Source organism: Cucumis sativus, chromosome 6 (genome assembly GCF_000004075.3).
Source record: "Cucumis sativus cultivar 9930 chromosome 6, Cucumber_9930_V3, whole genome shotgun sequence".
Lineage (NCBI taxonomy): Eukaryota > Viridiplantae > Streptophyta > Magnoliopsida > Cucurbitales > Cucurbitaceae > Cucumis > Cucumis sativus.
Window position 1 is genome coordinate 22647493 of NC_026660.2, and position 21269 is coordinate 22668761.

The window sequence follows — 21269 nt, forward strand, 5'->3', positions numbered from 1 at the left end:
TTTTTGTAGTTTATTTCCTTAAAACATATTTTAATTATGGGTTAATGATTCCATAAGAAAGGCATTTAACTTTGCAGAGATTCTCTCTCACTCTCTTAGTCAACACACTCTCTTTTCAGCCGTCGGTGCAACAATCCCATCACACTCTTCCCTCTTTTACTCTTTCTTTCTTTTTGGATTTGCTTCAATATCACATTCTACCTCTGAGTTCTAATAAATTACCTTATATCCAAATGATACCCCTTTCATAAATTAATATACAGGACTCGTTTTTATATATAGTTGCAAACTGGTAATTGAAATGAATACAATTCAACTGCGCTAATACTACAATCTTAAAATCACATGTTTGAACATATTGTATAAAAAAATACAGTAAAATGGTGAAATATTTTAAGTGAGAAAATGTTGAGTTATGTAGGACTAATTTTTTGTTCATTTTATTTTGAAAAATGATATACTACTATACTTGAGCTATTATTTTATTGTAAGTTTGGTAATATGTTAATTAATTAACCTTAAAGTCAAAAGTTTAAGTTGATAAAAGAAGAGGCTAATTAACACCTAATTCTTTTTTAAAAGGTCTATGGAAATTAGAAAAAGGAACACATACATTTCCCTAAGTTTTAGGGTACCTAACTTCAATATAAAATGTCTATTATTCTACAACCAATGGAATTAACAATGCATATGTATGTGTTTCTAATAGGGAAACGTGGCCTATCATGTTATTAAGAAATTATGAGGAAAGTCTTAGTTTTTCCATAAAAAAAAAAAAAAAAAAGAAACTGAAGTGGTTAACAGCTCCTAAAACAATTTATAGATGGGCCATCTAAATATATGGCTAAGGGTTTTACTGAATAAGATAAAAAAAAAGGACCAAACGTAAGACCATGACTGCAACTCTAGCAGCAAGTGAGGACGACTGAGATGCAACTTTTACACGAAAGCTTGATTGAAAGTTCGTAACTATATCAATCTATATCGTCTACTAGGTTGATTCGATTTTGAATTATTTTGGATTCTCAATCAAAATTATTTGATAGGATGTGATTTACTTTGAATAGAAACGTGCATGACTTTGTTTTTAGAATAATCTCAACCAAAACGTCTCATACCCAATTAAGTTAATTGTTCTCACTTGTATATCTATTAACCACTTTCTCCTCTAATCAATATAAGATTTGGGATGTTTTGGGCCCTAAATCTAGGGTGAATGTAGAGTTTCAATTATACTATTTGATATTTTCAATTATTATTATCTACCATAACTATAATATTAATATTCATATGTTACAAATGTTTTCTATGCATAACTCAAACCGACTATTATAATCTACTTCCTGTAATAATTAATTGAGTGCTTCAAATAAGAGTACACGTTTTTTTTTTCATTTTATTTGAGAAGAGTGAAACAACCTTTGCAGATAAAATAAATATATGAAATATTCTTTCAGGTCATCATAGATTTTGGAGCTTTCTTTTTAAGCCAAACAAACAAACCACACCCAAAATTCATCTCCTTTTCCCTTTCTTTACTACACACTCTCTCCATCTCCAAAGAAAAAACAAACCTTTTCTCTTTTATATATTCACCATCTTCTTCTTTTTCTTCTTCTTCCTTCTGAGTTCCTTTTCTTCTTTGTCTTTGAGCTAAAAAAATTTTCATCTTTTTTTCTGTTTGATTTATTTGGGGACTGCTCATCAAAACCATACAAAATCTTTGAGCTGCCATTTGGTTTGAATTTTGTTTTTGTGCAAAGGTTTAGGGTTGTTTTTGGTGATGATGATGTCTGGTATTGACTTTTCTGTTTCTTCTAATTGTATTGGAGAATTTGGTGATCATCATCGTCATCAACAACAAACTTCTCAACTTTCTCATAACCATCATCATCATCTGCTTCGTCTGAACCCTAATCCTATTCCTAACCCTATTATTCAAAATCTTGATTCTTCTTCAGCTTCTTCTCTTCCTCCTTCTCTCCCCAAGAAGAAGAGAAATTTGCCGGGAAAACCAGGTCTGGTTTTGTTGCTCTCTCTCTTGATATTTTATCTTTATTTTCAGCTAATTTAAATATTTTTTTTGCGTTAACCATTTGGAAAATTTCATAGGCTTTGATTCATTGTTTACTGAAATAAGAAAATATATGTTGAGACAAATACAAGAATTTTAGATTAAAACCCTTTGTTTTTTTTATGAATTTAATGGAGTGATTTTTTTTTATTCAATGTTTTATTTAAAAATTAAGCTTTTTTTTTATTAACTACTTTTTCTATTGTTCCAAAAACTAAAAGAAATAGCTTTTATAAACTTGGCTATACTTTTGAAATTTGGATTAGAATTAAAACAAACCAATAAATGATACAACTTGGTTTTTATTTTTTCTTTTCAAATTATGTTTATCAAAATTATTTTCACCTGTAAGTTTCTATATGCCGTCATCTATTTTCTAATAGAAAAATATTGAGGTGCAACGGAGGCTACACAGAAGAGGTAATTGTTATCAAACAAAGATCTGATAATATATGTATATGGTGTATCTTCATGCAGATCCAGATGCAGAGGTAATTGCTTTATCTCCGAACACACTAATGGCAACAAACAGATTCATATGTGAAATATGCAACAAAGGGTTTCAGAGAGACCAAAACTTACAACTACACAGAAGAGGACACAATTTGCCATGGAAGCTAAGACAAAGAAGCAGTAAAGAAGCAGTAATAGTGAAGAAGAAAGTATATATTTGCCCTGAAAAATGTTGTGTTCATCATGATCCAAGTAGAGCACTTGGGGACCTAACTGGAATTAAAAAACATTATAGTAGAAAACATGGGGAGAAGAAATGGAAGTGCGAGAAATGCTGTAAGAAATATGCTGTTCAGTCTGATTGGAAAGCTCACTCTAAGACTTGTGGTACTAGAGACTACAAATGTGACTGTGGAACACTCTTTTCAAGGTCATGATCTCTATTTCTTTACTCTCTCTCTCTTTTATTGGATTTTATTATTATTAACGCTCTCCCTCGGCTTCCATTTTGTCATGGTTTAGTTAACTTTTGATCTAGAGACTTTGATTGATTGACTTGAATACGTATGCTGATACATTTATTTAATCCTTATGACACTGAAAGTGTTTGGACTTACTTTTTGAAAAATCTTTGCTTGTTTTGAAAATTTGGTTTAGATGTTGGTAATTAAATTTTCAAGTATTTTAAAAGTTAATTAAAAAATTACCTTTCAGGTTTTTGGTTTGAGTTAAATTTTTAGTCAAATTTTAATAATAAGTGATTTTAATGTTGTTCATTCCTTAGTTTTATTGTCAACCTTCTGTGTTTTCTAATTTGAAGCTAACATTACTTTTTTTTTTCTTCTAAAAAAAATGTTTTTGATTTTTAAAATTAATAGTTACGAATTTAAATATTCAGTAGATTGTGTGCATAAAACATGAGAAAGAATTTGAAAGAAGAAAAACAAATACTTAATACATGAATATTAGTTAATTAAAAAAACTAATTTGTCACCATTATTTTAGTAAAAAATAAGTTATTATAAATATTACATTAATTAAAATATTTGCAAAGTATAACAAACAAAAATTTCATATGTTACCAATGATTTATTAATAAAATATGAAAATTTGTTTTTATTATAGTAGTTTTAAGAGTAATAAAATAAATAAAAATACTTACAAATTATAGCAATATTTTGAATTTTATTAATGATACAAACTGACATAATTAATGATAGAAATGGAGAGATTTTTATTAAATTTTGTTATATGTTATAAATATTTTGTTAAATTTGTTATTTTTGACAATTCTCCTTATAAATATTTTAGTTGCTATATTTAAAAATATTCCTATTTAAAATATGACGGTAAAAAGATTCATAAATTAAGATCAATTATTAGCAGAAAAATTATTGTAAATGATAAAACTATTGAAAACATAAACACTCGTAGAATTTTATTAATGTTTATAAATTTTTATCATTCGATAGATTAGAAATTTTTGTTAGATTTTATAAATATTTTAGTTATTTTACTATATTTGTTAATTAACATTATTATTAATGAGTGGATTTGAATATTTGATATCCATATTCTAACCTAAGTTTTAGTTCTAAAATCTAATCTCTTTACTTATTATCGTTTCCCTTCTAATATTGCACTAAATTGGCAAGTAATAAGTTTCCCCCATACGACTCTCTAGAGTTAGAAATTAATGATGACATGACTAATTAATAATGTTTTTCTTTTGTTTATATGAACAATTCTAAAACAGGAAGGACAGCTTCATAACTCACAGGGCATTTTGTGATGCATTAGCTGAAGAAAGTGCAAAGCTAATATCATCAGTTACCTCACCAAATTCAAGACTTAATTTCATTGCCAGTAATAATAATTCAATAATCAAGTCCCAATTTCAAGACCATAATTTTGAATCATCACCATATATCCCACAAATTCTTCCACCCACTAATAATCTCTTCCAAATCTCAAACCAAGTCTTGAGTTTGAACAACAAAAATAATAATCACAATCCTTCAAAAACAGCCATTATGAACCTCACTCTGTCCTCCTTTACCCACAAACAACAACAACAACAACAAAGTGTAGCAGCTTATGATAACTCGCCATCGTTTTGCTCGGCCACGGGTGGTGGTGGTGGAGGGATGTCGGCGACGGCGCTGCTGTTGAAAGCGGCGCAATTGGGGTCGACGAAGAGCAATGATAACTCATTTTGTTCAAGGAGTAATAGTGTGGGAGTAGTTATGAGTTCATCATCTTCTTCAAACAATATTTCAGTTGAGAATGGTAATTATTTTGGGGGAAAGGGAAATGGGTTGAAGGATTTTTTTGGGAGGAAGGAATCAGGAGACGAGTTGATTATTCCATTAATGGAGTCGGAGATGACTAAATTTGCTAGTTCTATGAGCTCTGAGATGGGGTTTATTAGCCAATTCATTGGGAATAATAGTCTTAGATAAAGGGGAAATTTTAGATTTTTGTTTGGTGTTTTGTATATATATGATCAAGAATCATTAATGAGGTGAGGATGTTGATATATAATAATGAATAATGAAGTTTTTTTTTAAGGGTAATTATTATTTTTTTAGTAATAATAATTTTCACATATTTTTAAAAAACACACATTAATTCCTAGCTCAGTTAGAAGGATAAAAACAATATGTTTTTATTTTATTTATTTATTGGTTAGTTTTAAAATTAGGTTTGATCTAAATTGATATAACCACCAGAATTTTTAAAAGGAGGATTATTGAAAATGTGATATTTTTACGAAATATAATTCAATCAACCATGCATACTCACATGCATGAGTAAATAAAATTTCATCAATATCTATTAAATGCATTAATAGATATTGGTAGAAGTTTATCGGCGTTTATTATTGATAGAGTCTAAAAATATTATGGTCATTACGTTATATTTGAAAATATTTCTCAAATTAACGATATTAATTTATTAATTAATAAAGTTTCATTCACTTTTCAGACATAAAAATCTCACGAGTTAGTTTGGAGGGCATAAAAAAACTTAAATTCATGACAAGTGGGATTTAGTGTTTCCTACCTAATAATATCTTAAATTTTAAAATTTGAAAATGAACTAAACAAACAAGAATAATTAATATTTATCTGAAATTCGATATCCGATATGGTAATTTTCGTTAAACAAATAGTAGAGAGATGTACTATTAATAATTAATATAAAATCAGTGTAAATTTGCCATGTCTTTCTTTTACAAAATTTATCGGTGGTTTTCACATGGAATTCACTTTAGATATAGAAGAAAAGGAAAAAAAACACAAAAATCTTATTGAGAGATTTAAGTTTGAATGAAATGTGAAAAGAGTTATCGAGAGACCAACCATGGGCCGTGTGCCTATAACAGCGCAACAAAAATGGTTCAAGCCCATTTATATAGTGGGCTGATTGAAAAACACAAGGGGCCGTTCCCACTGGTGACGTGGCAAAATCCCCAGAAATATTGAAGTTTCCTCGTTTCGACGGAAGTTAAAATAATTTCCACGTGTAAATCGTCGATTGGAGGTAAATACGTGGAATGACTCGTTTGATAATCGAATTTTATTTTTAAAAAAACTCACTTCGATTTAGATGAATTAAACTTAAGAACTTATTCTAATTCTGGTCATCAAACTTGAGGAAACAATGCTGAGATTTTCGATTTCGCTATCCGCCATGGAAGCTTCAGCTTGGAGAGGATTAGCCTTCACCGTGTTTCTTCTCAACTTCGTTCTAGTTTGTCAGCTTCTTCTTCTTCAACCTTTGGTTTCGGCTTCAGGTTCGTTAATGCTACTCTCTGATCTATCTTTCTGATCTTCGCTGGAAATATTTAACTAGACGGAGTTTCTATTATTGCACTTTGGTTTGTTACCTTCGATTAGATTCCTAGATTAAGTTCTTGAATGTGCGATATTTCTTCTTGTTCTTTATTTGTTCACTGTGTAATTAATTTACGATGTTGATGAGTCTGATTTCATAGTTTGAAGCTATTACGATGACTGATGCAATTTTAATTTGGAAATGTTAATTTCTCTTATAGTTCCTCCGGCCTCCGTATTTTCTGTTCCCACATTTGTTGGTCCGAACAGTTCTGGTATTATTGATTTCTCTAAAATAATAAAGATTGGCCGCGAAATTTAAATATCGCATTCCATCTATTAATGGTACATATTTTGATTTGGAAATGGAAGGAGCCACTCTGTTTAAAGTTATTTTCAGTACCTTATTGTAAGGTCGTAGGTTTCGATGTTGTCTGATTTAAATTCTTGAGGTCATTGTCTCAGATTTAATAAGTTTCCTATGGTAGAACACAAATCGCCTAAGATTAATGGTAAACAACTCGGTCACCATACTTTAGAAAGAAGCCATTTCTTTGTTTTTCAAATTAGTGCTATGAGGAGGCTTTGAAACCTGCCTATTATATCGTCAAATGATGCCCCCGTAGTATAGAATCTATAGATCTTTGTGAGCTTTCTAGTTGTATTGTTTGATGTGTGTAAAGTCAGTAGCTCTGTCTTATCTCTACTGATCTCTCGACTTTTCTCTCATTTGATGATCTAAATGCCTTTATTTCCATTATATGGTGGGAATAATAATCATAATCAGGGAACTCAGCCTTAGAAATATTATAAGGAAGGGGCTTTCTTTGGTATTAAGTATTTACTATGCGTGATCACGAAACTCATCTTTAACCTAGGCACATAAAATTTCTAAGGAAACATGAGATTGCTCCTCGGGATGTAGCACATTTGGTTTCTCCATTATCTGCCTGATGCAAGGTTTCTTCATCTGGGGTTTGCATTTGTGGTTTTCAATTTATATTGCCAGTTGTATTTTGTAATTGATTGACTTATATCTTCAGATGGATCACTGGGTAACTCTGCCGAATTGTTTGAGAAAGTTTCACAAAATGTAAAGGTGAAGCGTTATAGTGAGGCACTCGATGATCTTAATGCTGCTATTGAGGCAGACCCAAAACTTTCAGAAGCATACTTCCATCGTGGTTCAATTCTTCGCAAGTTATGCAGGTTTTCTGCCTCTCTTGTTCTTGAAAATCATTGCAAATTATGACATCAAATCAGAAAATATGTGTAATTTTGGCATTGCGAATTAAAATCTTTCAGAATTTTGTGGATTGCAAATTAGAAACTTGGAATTCTCTGAAATGGAAATCTGCTTTGATTTGTAATATACTTCGTGCCTGTTTATGGCTGAGGTGTAAAACTGCCTCCATTACTTTTTACCATCGCATCTCCCTATGGTTACACGTCTTTGTTGTCGTAAAAACTTCCTTTCCAGATATGCTTTGATCTATTTTTCATTATGAGGAGCATATGTTGAGAATGGATATATTACAAATGAGAATAGGAAAAATTATCGGCGAAAGTAATGAGAATGGAAAATATTTCAGCTTCTCATAATTATAGCAGAAAAGAAATTTTGTATTTATTTGTGCCAAAGAGGGTAGGAGGGATCATCTCGATGGAAAATAAAAATAAACAAAAAGGGCATTTTCCCATAGAAGGTTGGACATACTTTTGAGATGAGAACATTGTAAAGGAAATTTTAAGCCATTTTGGCATGTAGAAAACCGTACTCCCGCTCTCTACCTTCCATTCTGATTGGCCAATTATATGATTCAGGAACTTTTTGGCTGATGTAGATATAATGAATCTGAGGAGAACTACAAGAAGTATCTTGAGTTAAAACCTGGAAATCCAGCGGGTGAAAAGGAGCTTTCTCAATTGCTTCAGGCTCAGAGTGCTTTAGAAACGGCTCTTAAGCATTTTGATACAGGGGATCACACAAAAGCATTGGAATTTCTGGATAAAGTTGTACTTGTTTTCTCTCCTGCATGCTCTGAGGTGATACCATCGTTATCCAATTAGACTTTTCCGTACTTTTAAACATCCTGAAATTGGTACTTATCTTTCATATGGATTTGATGTAGGCCAAACTCCTGAAGGTAAAACTGTTGTTGGCAACTAGGGACTATTCTGCTGCTATCCTTCATACTGGATATATTCTTAAAGAAGATGAAAACAATCTGGATGCATTACTACTTCGTGGGCGTGCCTACTACTATTTGGCAGATCATGATGTTGCCTCGAGGTTGATTTGACCGTACTTGTTGAAAGCATTACTTAATAAAAATGAACATGTTTTAATACGTGAACAACTTTCCCAGGCATTTTCAGAAGGGTCTTCGTCTAGATCCAGAGCATGTTGAACTGAAGAAAGCATATTTTGGGTTGAAGAATCTTCTCAAGAAAACCAAGAGTGTAAGCCCAAACTACATAAAAAGGATCTATTAATTTCCATTTTCTTGGATTTTCTTCTTTGATTGGGATAGGGAAGCTCACGGCTATAGAAATCTCTTTAGACCTTTTTTTCAGGTCTGGTAAAAGTTTTTGAGTTATTGAAATTGATAATGTTTTTCACTTTAGTTTCTATACTTTGTTGACAGGCAGAAGATAATGTCAACAAGGGTAAGCTGCGACTAGCAGTGGAGGAATATAATGCAGCCCTTGCATTGGACCCCAAACATCTTGCACACAATGTACATCTTCATCTTGGTTTATGCAAGGTACTAGTCAAGCTTGGTCGTGGAAAGGATGCTGTTACGAGCTGCAATGAAGCACTGAACATTGATGGAGACCTAATTGAAGCTTTGGTCCAGGTTCGCCTTTTCTTCTTGGCCCTCATCTCTCTGGCTCTCTTCCTTTAATATGGACTTTGTTTTGCTGAAGTGGATGTTGCAATTTTCTATATTAGTTTGTCTATAGAAAGCTCCACTGTTTCACCTTCGCAATGCTCGACCTTTTATGTTGGGCTATGATTATCATAGTTTTCATTTGCTTCCAAGACCTTTATTATTGTTCACTGTTGGAAACTCAAGCAGCAGCAGCTATCCTATCTCTCATCCTAACTTCATTTTCAATTTTACGTTAATGTTGAAGTTTGTTAGTGCATGTGTATAACAGTATAAAATCTCAAGTTCTTTAATTCTCTGAACTTTCTTCTCAGAGAGGTGAAGCAAAGCTTTTAACAGAGGACTGGGAGGGTGCTGTTGAAGATCTTAAGTCAGCGGCTCAAAGTTCACCGCAGGTTAGCTATCATTCCATTTATCCTTCAACTCTCGAAAACCTATTATTCAGTTGTGGAAGTGGTAGACAAAACTTTTTGTAAAATTTTATTCCCTTTAACGCATCAACTAATCTTATTAGAGACTTTGTTTATTGATGTTGATATTAGGATACCACCTAACAAGGAGACACTCAAGAACACTGAATTATGGAATTATATTGACAACATGCTATAAAATCATAAGAAAAGTAATGAGGTAACCCTAGCCTTTCAGGCTAGACTCCCAAATTTCCAACATTGAAAATCCCACGACATACTTTCCCTTACTCTCAACCCAAAACCTTTATTTATAACTAAAAAGCCTTAGCAAACTTACTAGCATATTTACTAGTATTCCCCTCCTAATAACCATACCAATATTCTTTTAATATGTCCATAACTAGGAGTGTTACAGGTGATCTATGTATCAAAGAAACAAAAACAGCTTATTTCTTATTATTTTTTCTCTAAAAGAACAACTTACAGTTTTTGTTAGATTTAAAAATGGGATACGTTTGTTGGGATAACTTTCATACCAGTTCATATTAATAATAAAAATCATAGTAAGACGAAATAAAACCGGGTTGAGTTTGATTCATTGCAGGTTTTGCACTGTGGGTTATCAGTAATTTGATCAATTATGTTTGCAGGATATGAATATTAGGGAGGCACTGATGAGGGCTGAAAAGGCTTTGAAAATGAGCAAACGAAAGGACTGGTACAAAATTTTAGGAGTCTCAAAGACTGCTTCTGTTGCTGAGATTAAACGTGCCTATAAAAAGCTTGCTTTGCAATGGCACCCTGACAAAAATGTGGAAAATAGAGAAGAAGCAGAAGCCAAGTTCCAAGATATTGCTGCTGCATATGAGGTCAAAATATCTATATGTTCTCATCCATTACATAATACCAGAGTTCCAATTCTATATGCTGAAATTGATTACATGATGAATCCTTCGCCTGTCTAAAATTGGTCTTTAGTACCGTTAAAAACGTGATACTAATGCAAGATGGGTAAACATGTAGCTGAGTGGCACAAGTTATGTCTTGCAGGTCCTGGGCAATGAAGAAAAGCGTACAAGATTTGATAGAGGGGAAGACATTGAAGACATGGGCATGGGCGGCGGCGGTGGTGGCGGTTTCAATCCTTTCGGTGGTGGAGGACAGCAATTTACATTTACCTTCGACGGTGGGTTTCCTGGTGGTGGTGGTTTTGGTGGAGGTGGGTTTCCTGGTGGCGGCGGCTTTCCTGGTGGTGGTGGGTTTGAGTTCCATTTCTAATTTCAGCATAAAAGCACCAGTTCCTCTTTTTTCTGATATTTTTTTCACTGACTAGAAAACAATGATTATAAGAGGAGGGGAAGGGGGATCGAAATATTTATTTGCTGAAAAGTAGAAATACTTTAGGTTAGAATTACTGATAGAGGCTTTTTAGTTCAGAAAAATGTTAATTGAGCAAGATTTTGTTAAAACATATTGAGAGGAAATGCATGAGTTGTAATTGTAATACGTTGGATGTATAACTATAAGCCTGCATTTATACTATTGCTTAGATTTTTTTGCCACTTAACAAGGTATGTAATGTAAAGAGGTAGCTTTGGTAAGTGGGTTTAGTTTAGTGGTATTGATATGGTTTTTCCATACTATAATTCTTGTACTAAGAAAGCGTAGCTTTCTCTCTTTCTCTCTTTCTCTCTTTCTCTAAGAAAAGAAGTTGGTAGGTGGTGTTGAAATATGAAGTTTGTTAAGATCTCTTTTCAGATCAAACTTTTTTAGGGAATTCCCTTCGGAAGATAGTAAGATATCATATCTCAAAAGTGAGAAATAGGTGAGGTATCACTGAACTGCCTCTTCCTATTGAAAATGCAAAGAGATTACCTCAAGAGAGTTGGTAAGCGTTCTATGCTTGAAAATTAGTGATGATGGGTAAATCGTCTCCTTGTCTTATTCTTATTGAAAGAATTGGGTTTTTCCTGCGTTTTTCTTCCTCATCAAATAGGTTCTATTTGATGTTGTAAAATAAGTTAGGACTTTATTTCATATATTAACCTTTACACTTTGTAGAGGGTTGAATAGGGTGAAAAATAAAATACCCAAAGTTCATGTTTACAAAAATTCTTTGTTGTCAAACACGAGATTGTTGTATCTCTACCACACGAAAAATAAAATTACCAAGTATTTTTTAACATATACTTAACAAATTATGTTTTTGTGTGATGGAGGGATAGAGAGCATTTGAGATAGACGTATCATTGAATCTACTCAAGGCCCTCAAATATAATTATTTTTGCTATGTAAAATATAATATATTATTAATATAATGCTTATATTATCATATATTATTAATATAATGTTTGTATTATCAGCTTTAAAACTTAACGTTTTAATTCTCTTTTTCATTTGTTAAAAATAAAATCATAAGAAAGAGAAAATGTGAAAAGAAAACATAATAAAACAATAAATGGTTATTCAGGAGGCGGGCACATTCCATTTGAATTAAGGGAGAAAACAAAAAATTAAATTCAAACTTTCATTACAAAACTGAAAATTACAATAAACTCATAAAATAGAGACATTAAAAGGAAAATTATTCTTCAAGTTCATTTCCCAACTCCAAGTAAACTAAAAAAAATTCACATTCATCAAATCCCCTAAACCCAAAAGTTCAATCCTCATTAATGCAAAACAAACGGCACCACAAATCCAACAACCGCTCCAAACGCCGCCGCAAATCGGTAACTCATAGCCGGAGCAGCGCCGGAATCGTCACTAGAAGTGTCCTTCGAAGCACCAGCAGGAGCATCAGCACCCGAAACAGCCTTCACCGGCTTAGAAGGGGCCGGCGCAGGCGCGGCCACAGTACCAAAAAGATCAACCGGAAGAAGAACTTTATCGACTTGGTAAACAGCCAACTGGCCGTCGGTATAAATAGTATTGGCGACGACGGCGTCGACGACGCCGGTGGTCAAATTAACTTGAGAGCCAGAAGTGGTGACATTCAATGGAAACTGACCGGCGTTGCTGTTTCCGGCTTGAGTACGAAGTGGGTTACTAACAGTTTGAAATTGGGACATGGAGATGAAAGTTGGGACGACATGGTATTGAACCAATTGAACTTTTTGCTGATCGGAGAGGGAATTAAGGGTCCCAGGTTTGAGATTTGAGAAGGCATTATCAGGGGGAGCAAAGACAGTGAGGCCTTGGCCTTGGTTGGAGTTATTGAGTTGATTGTTGATTTGATCACTCTGTTGGGTGCTTTTGAGGAGCTTGTTCATGGTTGAGAATTGGCCGGCTTTTTCGAGGATAGCGGAGATGTTGGTTGGACCGGAGAAACCGGGTGGCTGAGTAGATTGAGCTGAAATAGATTTGGAGAAGAGGAGGGAAATGAGGAAGAAGGAGATGGGGAAGATGTTATTGATCATGATGAAGGAAGTTTATGAAATGAAAAACAGAGCAGTTCTTTTCTTTTTCTAATGTTTGGATTATTGCTCTGTTTTTGAGGGATTGGAGATGGGATTTATAAGGAGGGGGGAAAAATAGGGGAATTGGTTTGGTGAAATGGGGATTTCAAAATGAAAAGTGATTTGGGTATTTGTTCTTTTTGGTGAGAGGAAAGAGATGGGGTTTTGCTTCAAGAAGCAGGAAAAACAGAGTATATGGAGAGTGAAGGATTGGGTTTATATATATATATATATATATATATGTTGTGGGTTTGGGTTTGGGTTTGGTGGGGATTGAAAAACATTTGGTTTTGCTTCTTAAAATGGACAACTTTCTAGGAAGCTTGAGAATGAAGTTTTCAAGGAATGGGAATGGAAATGGGGCCTTTTAATTTAGGAGATGGTATTGCTGGTTAGTGGTGTGGACAAAGTGAAATAAGTTGTGAAGTATGATCATAGTTTTGAGCTGCTTTGTTTAAAATGTACTTCCATTTGGTTTGGGTTTTGCTTGGTCTCTCAGGTGCACAGTTGGTGCCACTCATGCCTTATATTTAAAAATTGCAATATTATCTCTAACTTAATGAAGTAATTTCAAAACATTTATGAAAGATTTAAAAGTTATATGTAAATACGAGAGATAAGAAATGGAAAGAGATCGAAGAAGAAAAACAATTTGGCAGGAGAAAACTCTAGCTTCGATTGATTTGGAATTTAACCTTTATTTAACCTTTTTTTCTTCTTCTTCTTCTCTCCTTTCCTTATGTTACTAGTTGAAGTAAGAGAATAGAATAAGAATATTTTACTAATGAAATCCTAAGAAATTCTAACAATGGATTATGCCAACATTATTTTTCAACATTAGGTCATGCAAACATACTATATGATTGATTTTAATTTGGTATTCAATAATGTTGTAAAGATGAAATAATTTTTCAATTGATTTAGGGTTTTGGGTTGGTGATGAAGATAAGAGCAAATTATAGAAAGGTAGAAGAGAAAGTAGGGTCTCTCAAAGTGAAAAGAGATATGAATTTTGAAGCAAAGGGAAACTCATAATAGTGTTGATAATATAAAAGTATGTGCAGTAGGTTTTGTCTAAGTTGCAATCATGAAATGAAGAGATATCTATAACATCCAACACCTTAAGTGAGAATCAACCATTAATTGCACACACACACACATATATATAAGGTCAATTGTTTGATCACAATATAAGGTTTTAATTAAAAGTAACCAAGCTCTTGAAGGGATAAGAACAGAAAGTGTTTATGTATTAAATTAACTCTTGAAGTGAAAAAAACCCACAGCTTTGAATTATTTGGACCAACGTGATGCCCCCATAAAATATATCATAATGTATGCTAAACACTTGAATGATTATGTGTTGATTTAATTATATATTTATAAAAAGTAGAAAAGGAAATCAACTAAATTAAAAAAAAAAAAAAAAAAGAAGAAGAAGAAGAAGAAAAATTAGGAGTTATAAGGGTTAGGTACAGGCTGTCAGGGTGGGCTACTGTTCTCCTATAGAATCACTCCCCACCTTTTACTTTTCAACTTTGTATGTGGCACGCTCATGTCATTTCTTACCCAATCATATCCTGCCACCTCTTACCTTTCTCTATTTATATTCTCCCTCACCTCAGTGGGGAACCTCACTCCCATACTCTCTCTACTCCATGTCATCACCTTCTTCTATCCCCAAACCCTAACCCTACACTCTCCATTCACTTCCATTTCCACTCTCACACCCTCTCCCATGGATCTCAAGTTCCACAGATCCCCCATCTTACACGACCCTGCATTCGCAAAGCGGGTCTTCTTCCGTGTCTTCTTATTCGCTTCCGCCATCTCCCTCATTCCCATCCTCCACATTCTCACTTCTTACGATTTCAAATCCTTCCATTTACCCAAATCCCCACCCTGTCACGCCTCCCCTCACTCCACCCCCGATCATCTCCCCCGTGGCTCCTACCTCTTTCAGGGCCACTTCCTTAACCCCGTTTGGGATTCTTTCGATTCTCTCCATTGCCAGCACACTGTGAATCTCACCATCTCCCTCATCAAACTTCTTGTCCACGAAAAGCATCTCTTCAACCACAGCGCTAGAGCTCTCTTCGTCGGAGGAAGTTCTTCCTCCGCCGCTTCGGTGCTCCACGATTTGGGATTTTCCAGGGCTGTTGGGGTTGATAAAGGTCGGTTTATATCGCTGAAACGGATGGAAGTTGGGTATAAACTTGATTATCCAAATAGTTCGTTTGATTTTGTTTTGTTCAAGGGGAAGTTGAAGGTCTCTGTTCCTGATTTGGTTGTGGGTGAACTTGAACGGATTCTCGACGGCGGTGGAATTGGGGCGGTGGTTACCGGAATTAGTAGTCCAATATCGATTGGGTTGGGGGGAAGAGTGAGGAAATTACTGAAATCCTCATGTGTTGTATATTCGGGGAATGTTGAGAAGTTGTATGTGAGTGTATTTAAGAAGAAATCGTTTGATGATGATGTTCCAATTAATTGTTCCAGTTAATTAGGTAAGATTAACTTCAAGAAAATTAGATAAACCATGTGGTCTCATGAATGTGGGTTGTTTGTAGGACTTGATCTGTATATACACTTACAACTACAATTATTGATGAACACTACAATTTGTTGCATTTCTATCTACCTAATTCGTGTTCAAATTATTTCTTTTATCTACCCATGCCACTAACGATTTCACAAAAATAATTATTTTTTATGGATAAAAACAAAAATGTAAAACTACACAAAATTCATATCAAAATATATTATGTTCAACAACTTCAATACTATGAGTAAAAATTATGAATTTAAAAGAGGAAGATTATATAATTATTAGAATAATTACTATGAGTAATAATTTTAGGAATAATATTATGACTATGAGGGTTTATGCCTGATTTATAGATGTGTCCCTAGTTATTATGATTCATAGATGTCATCTCATTTTTCTTTTATTAATTTCTGTATTTTTATCTGTATTTATTTAGAAACAAACTTCAATCATATACCTTAGGAGTTAAATAATGAGGTAGAATAATTTGAACTATGTGTGTGTGTGTATATAAAGCTCAAAGCTGGTTGGATGGTGGCTGTGACAGATGTGTGTGTCCACTGATTGGAATATTTTATATAAATTGTTTTAGGTTTTTTTTTTTCTTTATTTAAAAAATTGTTTCAGTTTTTTTTAAAACTATTAAAAAAAATTAGAGCTTAAAATAATGCATTGCAATTTGATTATGAAAAGTGTTGTGAATTATGATTCCTTATTTTAACCTCTTTTTTCTTTATCTCATTTTTATGATAATCGATCTTAACACAATATTATACTCCATACAAACTATACAATTAATACAAAGACTATCAATTTAACCAAGGTATCAATAATAAAGAAAAGAGCCAGCTTGAATATTGCATATGACCTAATTAAACATAGTTAGAAAGTTAGATATAATAATCCAAGACGACGATAGAAGAAAGGACATTATAAACAGTCTCACTACTTGAATGTTTTAAAGGGAAAGACTCGAATGGTTAGTTGAAATTAATATATATTCATTTTACTATTTCAAGCATCATAGTATGAATGGCTCGAATATCACGCTTGGATTTGAGTGTTAGGTTTAAATAGAAAGATTAAATAAAAAAAAATGATAAAGACTTATATGAAGAAGAAGTGAGAACTAGTAGGCGTGGTAGATAATTCACACGCCAACAGATATAATATAATGGGGGAATGAGTTTGATATAGTACGTGTTTTAATTAATGTGTATTTGAAACCCTAAAGTAAGAAATAATAATAATATATATACAAGTTGGATTAAATTGGTGTGGTCTGTAGTGGTGGAGAATGGAGAGAGTAGCCATCCAAAGGTGACCAAAATTGGACCCCACAGTGTCAATGGGTGGATGTACTTTTTCTAATGTTGATTTGGTCACACCAATATATATATATATCAAAACACATTTTGGGTATCCCATCTTCTAACTTTGAAATTTTCAAACAAATACCTTTTCTCACTTCTCCAAATTTAATTCTTTCTTGTGTACGAATTCCTTTTTAGACAACAACAATAACTCTTTCTTTTGTTTCTTGTGTAATACGAGTGAATTTATATCTCGATCACTAGACGAGATTAATCGTGGAGCACTGTTCGAACTTGTTGTGTCAAATTAATAATCTAGAAACCCTAAGATTCAACAATTAGAAACTCAATTAGAGAACTCCTAATATCAAATTCTATTGATAGAAAAAAAATCCTAAAATAATCAAAGTTTAAATAACCTCTTAATAAAATTCTAATGCATGCATCTACATTAAACTCTATTTTATGTTTTAAAAAGGATAAAACAAAAAAATATTAAAATTACATCACAATCATGAATGAAGTAAAATCTAAAATTAACAGTAATGATAGGTAGAATTTGTCATGAAATACATATACAATATAAAGTATAGAAAGATCATATAATATTTCAAGTGACAACGTTCTAAATATTGTAGAAATAAAAGATCAAAAGAGTATAGTCTTTGTGTTTAGACTTACGAGAAAGAAAGTATATATTATAAATTACATTGTCTTCTTTATTTTCTTCCTCCGGTATAATTAAAGTAAAGATGTAAAAAAGATTCAAATATTTGAAATCTTACTTATACAAGTAGGTTAAAACACATTCCTTTTTAATTATATTATATAAAAAAAAAACTTTAACATCTATTCCAACAATTTTTATACTATATTATTTGTATATATTCAAACATAATTATCAATCTCACGAGAGGGACATTTTTGTTTATTTACTTTTAAGGTAAAAAAAGAAAAACTAGAAAGGAAACTTCAAAAGAAAAAGAAAAGTTGTAGAAGAAAATATTAAAAGAGAAAAAGAAAGTAAAAGGGGGGACAAAAAGATTTGAAGTTTTATTATTTGTGGTTGAAATATATAGAAAAGTCGAAAGAAAATAATTAAACTAAAAAATTAAAGAAAAAGGGAAATAGGTCACGTGCATATGCAATTCTAAGCGTGTGACAAATGGCAGATTTTCACACATTTGTTCCAAAGTTTTGAATTATGAAAACAATAATTTACATGCAAATTAATTTCTTGTTAACAATATTGAATCTTTAATTTCCCCTAGTCAAAAAGTCACATCCCCATATGGACTTTTTAGGGGATGAAAGTATTGACTTTTGTTAGATCATTGATTTTAATTAATGTCAAATATTCATATAAAGTTTATATATATATATATGTTTACGTATGTATGTATATATTTGATTTTTTTGTTAGATAAGTTTTGTGTTAATATATTATATAATTAAACAACTTTTTTTTTTATATATATAAAATAGATTGATAGAAAATTGAAAAAAAAAAAGAAAAAGCAGAATGAATTTTAGTCATAGGGGTGAGAATGATCACATTATGAATTTTGACCATATAACCCTAAACCCATTAATGACTTCAAAAGGTTTGAATTTGTTAGTAATATATATTAATTGACATTTTAGGTCTATTTTTCATAAATAAATAAAAAAAGAAGAAGAATTGTTAAAAAAGGATGTAAATTTAGGAAAATATAATTAATGATTGGTCATGTAATATGTTGTTATATTTGGGAATTCAGTTTAGAGTGTGGGAGTTGAAGGGTGAAGGGTGTTGCTTTTGCTACAACTCTCTATGTTTTCCCTCCACATTCGAAGTTGATGATGATTGATGCTGTTCCTTAAAGCTGTAATTTTGATGACCCACAAAGCGTTGACCAGAATTCCCCTTTTCATCCCTTCCTTTCCTTTCCTTTCCTTTCCAAATCAAATTTATCCCATTTCACGACTTTCTTTTTCCCACGCTTCGACCCATGGTGGCTCTGTTTTTGGTTACTCGGTCGTCAACTCCCCTCCATTTTAATATTCCAATTTGGCTCTTCAAGAACGTTTCAATCTCGCTGCCTTCATAACCTCCCCATCCCCACTTGACCCAGTTGCCCATTCCCCTGTCTATCACTTTCTTTTTTTTGATTCAATTCCAACATTAATCTGGCCACAAATGAAGTTTCGCAGTCTTCTTTCTACTTGTTGTTACTCTCCATCCTCGACAGCCATGGAAAGCAGCCGCCACGGTTAGGAATTTCTCCTTTTCTCTGCAATGTTTGTTTGTTTGTTTTTTTTTTTTTTTTTTTTTTTTTTTTGTTTATTATCAAACCCCTTTTGATTTGTTCCTCCAAACATGAAGCAGATAGACAGGACAGTGAGAGTTTTCGTGTCTACTCTTATAACGAGCTTAAATTAGCTACCAATGGATTTAGTGGAGCGAATAAGGTTGGAGAGGGCGGATTTGGTACTGTTTACAAGGTATTGCCATGGCTCTGAATTTTAAGTTTCTGCCCTTTTGGGTTTTTTTTTTTAATGCTTTTAAGGTTACTGATGGAATGCTTGAATGGGGTTGACTTTGTAAAGGGTTGGCTTCGAGATGACAGGAAGATTGCTGTGAAGGTACTTTCTATTGAGGTAGAATCCATGAGAGGAGAAAGGGAGTTCATTGCTGAATTAACTTCACTTTCTAACATTAGACATGAAAATCTGGTTGAGCTTAAAGGGTTTTATGTTGATGGAAGTAACAGATATTTGGTCTATGATTACATGGAAAACAACAGCCTTGCATATGTTCTTCAGGGTAATTGACACTATTTGCTTACTGATTTATATAAAATTGCCAACCGATTTGAATTGGATGATGTAAGACAATTGTTCTAAACTTAGATTGTGCTTCTAAAATCTTGATCAATAGGTGTGAGGGAAAATAGAATGAGACTTAGATGGATAGCCAGAAAGGAAATTTTGATTGGAGTGGCTCGTGGGCTTGCCTATCTTCATGAGGAGGTTGAGCCACATATAGTTCATAGAGATATAAAAGCCAGCAATATACTACTCGACCATAATTTTAAGCCTAAAGTTGCGGATTTTGGATTGGCTAAGTTGTTGAGAGAGAACAGTTCTCATGTTAGTACTCGTGTTGCTGGCACAATGTAAGTCATAATTTTTCTATCAATATGTTTGAATATGTTAATTACTTTCAGGAAACCACTGCTTACTTGAAAATGGAAAAACAGAGGATATCTTGCTCCGGAATATGCTGTGAGTGGCCATTTGACACGAAAATCCGATGTCTACAGCTTCGGAGTGTTGTTGTTAGAGATTGTTAGCGGAAGAGCAACTGTTGATTTTGATTTGGAACATGGTGAACACCATTTAGTACAAAGGGTAAGATAATGAAATAAATGTGCATTTGAGAAATCAATCTTGTCTTGGCTTGCTTGATTCAGCATTATACAAAATATTGGATTTCATGGGATTTCTTTTTGTTTGGCAGGTATGGGAACATTACAAGGCAAATGAGCTAGTAAAATTGATAGATCCCGTGCTTGACATAGACTTCCGCAAAGAAGAGGCCGTTAGATTTATGAAGATTGGTCTACTCTGTGTGCAAGAAAACCCAACGAAACGACCACGAATGTCTCTTGCTGTAAGCATGTTGATAAAGGAGACTGACCTTAATGAACACAATATTTCACAACCAGCACATATTATTGACTTCATGGACATTAAAATGGGTAAAGGAAACTCATCAACTAGCTTTTTCTCCAAGGTTTCCACAGCAAATAGCATGTAAATCTTCTATTCTCTTAGGGAAAAGATAAAGTTGGAAGTTGAAGAAATGATTCTAGTTGGAGCCTTTTGAAAATCTAGTCTGTGTACATAGATGATTTGGTAAAAGCTCTTACCTTGTTTTTTCACCCCCAAAATTTGGTCGAGGGGTCGGTATATTTATGGTAGAGGGAGGGTGAATAACAGAAAAATGTGCAGAGTTTTTTTATTTTTTCCATTTTCTTTATTTGAATTCTTAAATTCCATTACTTTTTTCTTTGCCACCAAAATATGTAGTTTTATTGATCATTTGAAATGAAAATCATACTGAAACAGTCAATTATGATCTTTGTTTAGTACATAAACTTCAAGAAAGAGATCTGTAACTGTTGAGAAAAAAAAAAAAATGCAAAGGTGAATCATTTGGAAAAGAAACCTGAGCCAAGGCAATGTTCTTAAGCTTGAACTTGAATGGTTTCTCTGTAGATGCAAATTTACAC

The 21269-nt window shown here is 32.9% G+C and overlaps 5 protein-coding genes across 5 annotated transcripts; 4 read left to right on the plus strand and 1 right to left on the minus strand.

Annotated features, from left to right (window-relative positions):
- Window positions 1-1492: 1492 nt before the first annotated feature.
- LOC101221389 (zinc finger protein BALDIBIS) lies at window positions 1493-5103 on the plus strand. The gene is made up of 3 exons (XM_004143305.3): window positions 1493-2018; window positions 2552-2957; window positions 4284-5103. Exons 1-3 carry the CDS (start codon window positions 1784-1786, stop codon window positions 4987-4989), a joined length of 1347 nt encoding a protein of 448 aa, XP_004143353.2. The 5' UTR covers window positions 1493-1783; the 3' UTR covers window positions 4990-5103.
- A 1047-nt stretch (window positions 5104-6150) lies between these two features.
- Window positions 6151-11274, plus strand: LOC101214164 (dnaJ protein P58IPK homolog). Its single transcript, XM_004143192.3, has 9 exons — window positions 6151-6326; window positions 7410-7575; window positions 8211-8412; window positions 8499-8659; window positions 8736-8829; window positions 9015-9227; window positions 9575-9655; window positions 10324-10542; window positions 10724-11274. The coding sequence occupies exons 1-9, from the start codon at window positions 6194-6196 to the stop codon at window positions 10949-10951; spliced, it is 1497 nt and encodes a 498-aa protein (XP_004143240.1). The 5' UTR covers window positions 6151-6193; the 3' UTR covers window positions 10952-11274.
- An 846-nt stretch (window positions 11275-12120) lies between these two features.
- LOC101214404 (fasciclin-like arabinogalactan protein 11) lies at window positions 12121-13321 on the minus strand. The gene has a single exon (XM_004143193.3). The coding sequence runs from the start codon at window positions 13090-13092 to the stop codon at window positions 12346-12348; it is 747 nt and encodes a 248-aa protein (XP_004143241.1). The 5' UTR covers window positions 13093-13321; the 3' UTR covers window positions 12121-12345.
- Window positions 13322-14758: 1437 nt separating this feature from the next.
- On the plus strand, window positions 14759-15771 carry LOC105435880. The gene has a single exon (XM_011659345.2). It carries the CDS (start codon window positions 14870-14872, stop codon window positions 15632-15634), a length of 765 nt encoding a protein of 254 aa, XP_011657647.1. The 5' UTR covers window positions 14759-14869; the 3' UTR covers window positions 15635-15771.
- A 2980-nt stretch (window positions 15772-18751) lies between these two features.
- On the plus strand, window positions 18752-21117 carry LOC101214642 (putative serine/threonine-protein kinase). The gene is made up of 6 exons (XM_004143194.3): window positions 18752-19244; window positions 19361-19476; window positions 19582-19798; window positions 19913-20150; window positions 20235-20385; window positions 20495-21117. The coding sequence occupies exons 1-6, from the start codon at window positions 19172-19174 to the stop codon at window positions 20792-20794; spliced, it is 1095 nt and encodes a 364-aa protein (XP_004143242.1). The 5' UTR covers window positions 18752-19171; the 3' UTR covers window positions 20795-21117.
- Window positions 21118-21269: the final 152 nt, after the last annotated feature.

Excerpts from the sequence above, each read along its gene's own strand:
- LOC101214404 (XM_004143193.3), bottom strand. The coding sequence starts at position 13,092 with ATGATCAATAACATCTTCCCCATCTCCTTCTTCCTCATTTCCCTCCTC.
- LOC105435880 (XM_011659345.2), top strand. The coding sequence starts at position 14,870 with ATGGATCTCAAGTTCCACAGATCCCCCATCTTACACGACCCTGCATTC.
- LOC101221389 (XM_004143305.3), top strand. The coding sequence starts at position 1,784 with ATGATGATGTCTGGTATTGACTTTTCTGTTTCTTCTAATTGTATTGGA. Across the intron at positions 2,019-2,551 it reads AAATTTGCCGGGAAAACCAG|ATCCAGATGCAGAGGTAATT; the intron begins GTCTGGTTTTGT and ends ATCTTCATGCAG. Across the intron at positions 2,958-4,283 it reads TGTGGAACACTCTTTTCAAG|GAAGGACAGCTTCATAACTC; the intron begins GTCATGATCTCT and ends ATTCTAAAACAG.
- LOC101214164 (XM_004143192.3), top strand. The coding sequence starts at position 6,194 with ATGCTGAGATTTTCGATTTCGCTATCCGCCATGGAAGCTTCAGCTTGG. Across the intron at positions 8,660-8,735 it reads GATCATGATGTTGCCTCGAG|GCATTTTCAGAAGGGTCTTC; the intron begins GTTGATTTGACC and ends CAACTTTCCCAG. Across the intron at positions 10,543-10,723 it reads ATATTGCTGCTGCATATGAG|GTCCTGGGCAATGAAGAAAA; the intron begins GTCAAAATATCT and ends TATGTCTTGCAG.
- LOC101214642 (XM_004143194.3), top strand. The coding sequence starts at position 19,172 with ATGAAGTTTCGCAGTCTTCTTTCTACTTGTTGTTACTCTCCATCCTCG. Across the intron at positions 19,477-19,581 it reads GATTTGGTACTGTTTACAAG|GGTTGGCTTCGAGATGACAG; the intron begins GTATTGCCATGG and ends GACTTTGTAAAG. Across the intron at positions 20,151-20,234 it reads ACTCGTGTTGCTGGCACAAT|AGGATATCTTGCTCCGGAAT; the intron begins GTAAGTCATAAT and ends ATGGAAAAACAG.